Source organism: Odontesthes bonariensis, chromosome 17 (assembly GCF_027942865.1).
Source record: "Odontesthes bonariensis isolate fOdoBon6 chromosome 17, fOdoBon6.hap1, whole genome shotgun sequence".
Classification (NCBI taxonomy): domain Eukaryota; kingdom Metazoa; phylum Chordata; class Actinopteri; order Atheriniformes; family Atherinopsidae; genus Odontesthes; species Odontesthes bonariensis.
Window position 1 is genome coordinate 36296649 of NC_134522.1, and position 6000 is coordinate 36302648.

General features: G+C 47.5%; 1 protein-coding gene across 4 annotated transcripts in view; it reads right to left on the reverse strand.

Moving 5' to 3' along the window:
* Positions 1–3403: 3403 nt before the first annotated feature.
* tyro3 (TYRO3 protein tyrosine kinase) overlaps positions 3404–6000 on the reverse strand; it is a 55965-nt gene continuing 53368 nt past the window's right edge. For all 4 annotated transcript variants that reach the window (XM_075448498.1, XM_075448496.1, XM_075448499.1 and 1 more), the window contains one exon: positions 3404–5864. In XM_075448498.1, coding sequence (XP_075304613.1) covers positions 5456–5864 — 409 coding nt within the window. In that variant the 3' untranslated portion in view covers positions 3404–5455. The remainder of the gene's footprint in view (positions 5865–6000) is intronic.

Consider the following 6000-nt stretch of genomic DNA (forward strand, 5'->3'; position numbering starts at 1 on the left):
TAACAGTGATTAGGGAAGGGCCACATGTCTCCTTCACAGCATGCAGACTGTTTTTTGTCATCGTGCTGTCTGAAGAGGCCTTTAACGCCCTCAGAAAGGAGCCTGTCTGACTCCAGCAAAGGCTTTCAAAAGACCTTCAAACAATGTTAGAATGACTTTCAAAAAGCAAACACCGCATGTGGTTTTTCATCATAATATGAGCAGCTAACTGCAGCTGAAGTAGTTTTCACACATGAACACAGAGCTGTGTTCATGGGGGGGGGGCAGGTCACACAAACACATCACAGCTGGATGGAGGGGGCAGGTGATGCAGAAGGGACTCTGTGGAAATCTGTTAAGAACAGCAGAAAGGACAAACTCTCACCAGCACACAGCGACAGGGCTCTGAAATAAAAAAACTGGCTCATCGGCTCAGAGGAGGAACTGAACTCTGTTTACTGGTGTCTCAGTTGTGCTGCCACCAGAACACAACCTGCTGAACCACAGCTACAGAAGCATCAATCCAAGGTCAGAGCTGTAAAATGAAAGGGGCAAATGTGAAACCAACATCAGGAGCAGATGAATGCACAGCCTGTGTGTTGGCTCATAAAGAAGCAGGAAGTGGACCCAGACCTACAGATTCAGGAGGTATTCTGGCTGTTCTCTTAAACAGCCTCTGGAAGCCTAAAGCAGCACATGAACCAACTATCCTCTCGTGGCAGAATATCTGGGAACCTTTCTTAACGTGGCACTATCAGGGTCATCCTGATGCATGACACTTAGCTGCAGTTATTCACAGCATCCACATCAGAGTATATTAGACACATGATAAGAAACACCCATTATGGCATTCAAATGAAACTATTTTATGTTCAAGTTTGTGACCTTTTAGGATGTCAGTCAGGTGGATTTCCTCTCGGAGGCGAGGCAGCGTGAAGTGCACGGCTCAGGCGCTCAGTGGATCCCGTCAACACATCAGAACCTCACCGGCAGCCAAAGATACCAGCCGAGCACAAACCCCCCCCCCCCAAGTGAAGCCGCTGCTTCCAAATCCATATCTGAACACCACCGTGTGTGTGTGTGTGTGTGTGTGTGTGTGTGTGTTAGCAGCAGCCTAAAGAGAAATGTGATTCCCAAACAGGATCTATGAGTCTTTGTTCATATATCAACATTTTCCTCAGGCTGAACCTATTTTCTCTTGTGATTGAATGTATCCATTCAGCTCTAACATGCATGAAAAAAACCCTCATTTTTATCATAGTTGTAAAATGTCTTTGAGATTAATTCTGAATCGGATTAGAAAAAACAACATGTTGAGATAAAAAACAGTTTTTAAGATGATTAAATATGAAAATTAGGAGTCAGTTTAACTTCTTTTCTTCTTCAGTCCGAGAAGAAAAAGTCTTCTGTGATCTTCTTTAACAGGCTGAAGGAGCCAGAGCTGAGGAACAGGAGAGTTTCCTGCACCATGTACTGAATCTGCAGAACATCTTGTTCTGGCTGATGAATTCCTGAACCTTCAGTGTTAGTGAAGGCACCACGCTGAGCATCAGCATCATTTCAGTGGGCTGTCAGCAGTGTTTGCAGGTGACCTCAGATGTTGTGACAACAGGAAACCAGAGACCTGAGTGTCATCAGTAACACTTTATTTCTCACAGAGGTAAGGATGTCAGCTTCATTTAATAACAACACAATCAAAGCAGTGCAGACTCCTAAACCTAAAGCAGACGGTCTGGGATCAGACTCCTAAACCTAAAGCAGACGGTCTGGGATCAGACTCCTAAACCTAAAGCAGACGGTCTGGGATCAGACTCCTAAACCTAAAGCAGACGGTCTGGGATCAGACTCCTAAACCTAAAGCAGACGGTCTGGGATCAGATTCCTAAACCTAAAGCAGACGGTCTGGGATCAGACTCCTAAACCTAAAGCAGACGGTCTGGGATCAGACTCCTAAACCTAAAGCAGACGGTCTGGGATCAGGACGAGATTCAAGTTGAAGGAGTACAAAATGTGCAGCCTTTAAACATGTCCCAGAGGAGATGCTCGAGACCACACAAATGTCCACAACATCTACAGGGGAGGCCTGCACAATTCACCGAACCTGCTCCAGAGAAAAGAAGAGTTAGCTGCTGTGTGAACCCTGCATAGTTCTGAAGAACATTTACTGCTGACTGCTGCTGTGCATGGCACACAGACGCAGCCATGGTTACGGACAGCTGGGAGCCTGCTCCACCATCCTCCCCAGGACTCCTCTGACTGGAGGGAAGCAACACCACAGCACGTCTCACACTTTAATACACGTTACATTCAGCCAGCTGATGTCAGCTCATTCAGGTGATAAACCAGCAAGGCGGGCTGAAAAAGTCTCCTTCTGAGGGGTCCTTTGCTTGTTGTTGGGTCCTAAATGAGCCTGTTGTGAGTGCAGCCGGTCCCTCGGTGCTGAAGAAGGCCCAACAGTTCTGATGGAGTCGTTGAAAGGATTGGTGTGAGTGGCTTCTCAGCTGAAACTGTAGGAGTTTTCACTCAGCTGCATATTTACTGAACCCCTGATCAAACAATAAAAAGTCTTCAGTTCTGGGTTCTGAGTCATGGTTCCTGACCAGGCCCGGCCCACCACAGTGGAGGTCGTATATGTCAGGTTTGATGTCGCTGACGGGTGCTGGGAGGTTAGACTCATTGAACAAATGAAGAAGGAACATCTTTACTGCGGATGGGTCTGCAGGTTCACGGTAGATCATGTGACCTTTTCTACAGGCCGGTTTGTGTGGAGGAAGAGATGAACACATCGTTTCTGCATCCGTTGTCTTTTGTTTTGTGCAACCACAAGTCAAAATGAATGTGTTTAGTTCACCGTGTTAAACTGGAAGCAGGAGGTCTAATTTAGCATCCTTTTAGGATATAAGTGCTCAACCATGAACTGACATTAACTTGAAAGCCCTGGTCAGAGGGAGCCATGTCAATCCAGGCAGGTTTCTCACCCGCAGTGAGCTGGAGGAGGGTGATACTGAAACTCAGTCCTGAAGCCGTCCTCGCTCCACACCAGGTCCAGGAAAGATGGCCTGAAGCCCACAGATCCTGGGCAGAGCTGGAGAATCCCTCTGCATGTTCATCAGTGTGCAGCTGCACTGATTTCTCACAGATCTCCCAGAACCAACAGACCAGTGTAAAGTTTACAGTGTAAAGTTCCCCCAGATGTGGGCCGCAGGTGGGCTCAGTTTCACACTTCTTCTACACAAATGTCACAACAAGCAAAGCCACGTTTACAGTTAATATTCTGGTTCTAAAAAAAACAAGTTAGTCAAATTAACCAATTAGCTGATCGACTGTTTAATAACCCGTTCAACCTTCAGGAAGCCATTCTTTAAGGTTCTGGATGTTAGGGACAGCACAAAGATGTTCACACTTGATAGAAACTCTGGATCCATTCAGCTCAGGAAGTTTTAATGAGATTCAAACTGTTGCATTCTTCTTCTGTCTCTATCAAACATATTTCCATCATCGATTCATCTGCAGAATCCTTTTTGTTTGTCTGATGAACTCTTCAAATACAAGATATTCAAATGTATTTTCACACTGAAATGATGCCCCACCAAATGCACTATATTGCCAAAAGTATTCCGTCACCCATCCACATAACTAAACTCCGGTGTTCCTTCCATGGCCACAGGTGTATAAACTCCAGCAGCTCAGCATGCAGACTGCTTCTACAAACATCTGTGAAAGAATGGCTCGCTCTCAGGAGCTCAGTGAGTTCCAGCCTGGTACCATGATAGGATGCCACCTGTGCAGCAAGTCCAGTGGTGAAACTTCCTCTCTGCTAAATGTTCCACAGTCAGCTGTCAGTGGTGTTATAACAAAGTGGAAGCGAATGACAGGAACTCAGCCAGGAAGTGGTCGGCCACGTAAAATGCCAGAGCGGGGTCAGAGGATGCTGAGGTGCTCAGAGGTCCCAGCTTTCTGCAGAGTTCTACAGACCTCCAACCTTCATGTTGCCTTCAGATTAGCTCAAGAACAGTGCGCAGAGAGCTTAATGGAATGGGTTTCCATGGCAACTGCATCCAAACCATACATCACCAAGTGCAATGCAAAGCGTCGGGTGCAGCGGTGTAAAGCACGCCGCCACTGGACTCTAGAGCAGTGGAGACGCCTTCTCTGGAGGGACCAATCACGCTTCTCCATCTGGCATCTGATGGAGGAGTCTGGGTTTGGCGGTTGCCAGGGGAACGGTACTGGTCTGACTGCGTTGTGCCAAGTGTAAAGTTTGGTGGAGGGGGGATTACGGTGTGGGGTTGTTGTTAGGAGCTGGGCTTGGCCCCTTAGTTCCAGTGAAAGGAACTCTGAATGCTTCAGCATACCAAGAGATTTTGGACCATTTCATGCTCCCAACTCTGTGGAAACAGTTTGGGGACGGCCCCTTCCTGTTCCAACATGACTGCGCACCAGTGCACAAAGCAAGCTCCATAAAGACATGGATGAGCCAGTTTGGTGTGGAAGAACCTGATTGGCCTGCACAGAGTCCTGACCTCAACCCGATAGAACACCTTTGGGATGAATCAGAGCAGAGACTGAGAGCCAGGCCTTCTGTCCAACATCAGTGTCTGACCTCACAGATGTGCTTCTAGAAGAATGGTCAGAAACTCCCATAAACACTCCTAAAGCTTGAAGAATGGTCAGAAACTCCCATAAACACTCCTAAACCTTGAAGAAAGGTCAAACACTCCCATAAACACTCCTAAACCTTGAAGAAAGGTCAAAAACTCCCATAAACACTCCTAAACCTTGAAGAAAGGTCAGAAACTCCCATAAACACTCCTAAAGCTTGAAGAATGGTCAGAAACTCTCATAAACACTCCTAAACCTTGAAGAAAGGTCAAATACTCCCATAAACACTCCTAAAGCTTGAAGAATGGTCAGAAACTCCCATAAACACTCCTAAACCTTGAAGAATGGTCAGAAACTCCCATAAACACTCCTAAACCTTGAAGAATGGTCAAATACTCCCATAAACACTCCTAAAGCTTGAAGAATGGTCAGAAACTCCCATAAACACTCCTAAACCTTGAAGAAAGGTCAAATACTCCCATAAACACTCCTAAACCTTGAAGAATGGTCAGAAACTCTCATAAACACTCCTAAACCTTGAAGAATGGTCAAAACTCCCATAAACACTCCTTGTGGACAGCTTGGCCACAAGAGTTGAAGCTGTTATAGCTGCAAAGGGTGGGCCGACGTCACATTAAACCCCCTGGATTAAGGATGGGATGTTACTGAAGTTCATATAAAGGCAGATGAGGGAATACTGTTGGCAGTATGGTGTATTTGTGTCTGCCTGCTGGCTGGCAGCAGATGGGAACCAGTGCAACTCGGGGGCAGTAACTGGGAGCAGTGGTGGTGACTGTGTGAAACGTCCATTTGTACCTTCGTTGAGTGTTTGCTTCTTGGTGTTGCTCAGAGTGCTGTGATTGGTCAGTCTGTGTCACACATGAATCACAACATCTTCCTCTTCCTCCACCATCTCTTCCTGTAATGTTTCTGCTGCCTCCCCACAGGGGCCAATGATGTACCTGTAGTCCCCCCCCATGGCCCTCGCGGCCCCGTACGCCACCATGAGCCAGTCTTCCTCCTCCTCTGCCTGTCGCTGCCAGGGGACACTCCAGCTGGAAGCCTCTGCGACCGCCTGGGGCCCCAGGGGCCCAGCTCCAGCAGCTCCTCCCTCCCCATCTGGCTCCCCCTCATCCCCTTCCAGGTTGACATAGAGTAAAGGCTCCTTTGCAGGGGGGACAGGGGACAGGCTGAGCTGCAGCGCCTCCAGCTGACTGACCAGCTGACGGAAACTAGGACGGAATTTTGGGACCGGGCTCCAGCAGCTGTGCATGATCTGATAACTGAGAAACACAAGGGAAGAAGAATGCTTTACAGTCACCTGCAGTGGGGCCACACACGTCCAGCACGGCTTCTACTTGCTCTTTGACAATAAAGTTGAATGTAATCTAATCTAATCCAGCGGCTGGTGATGATCCA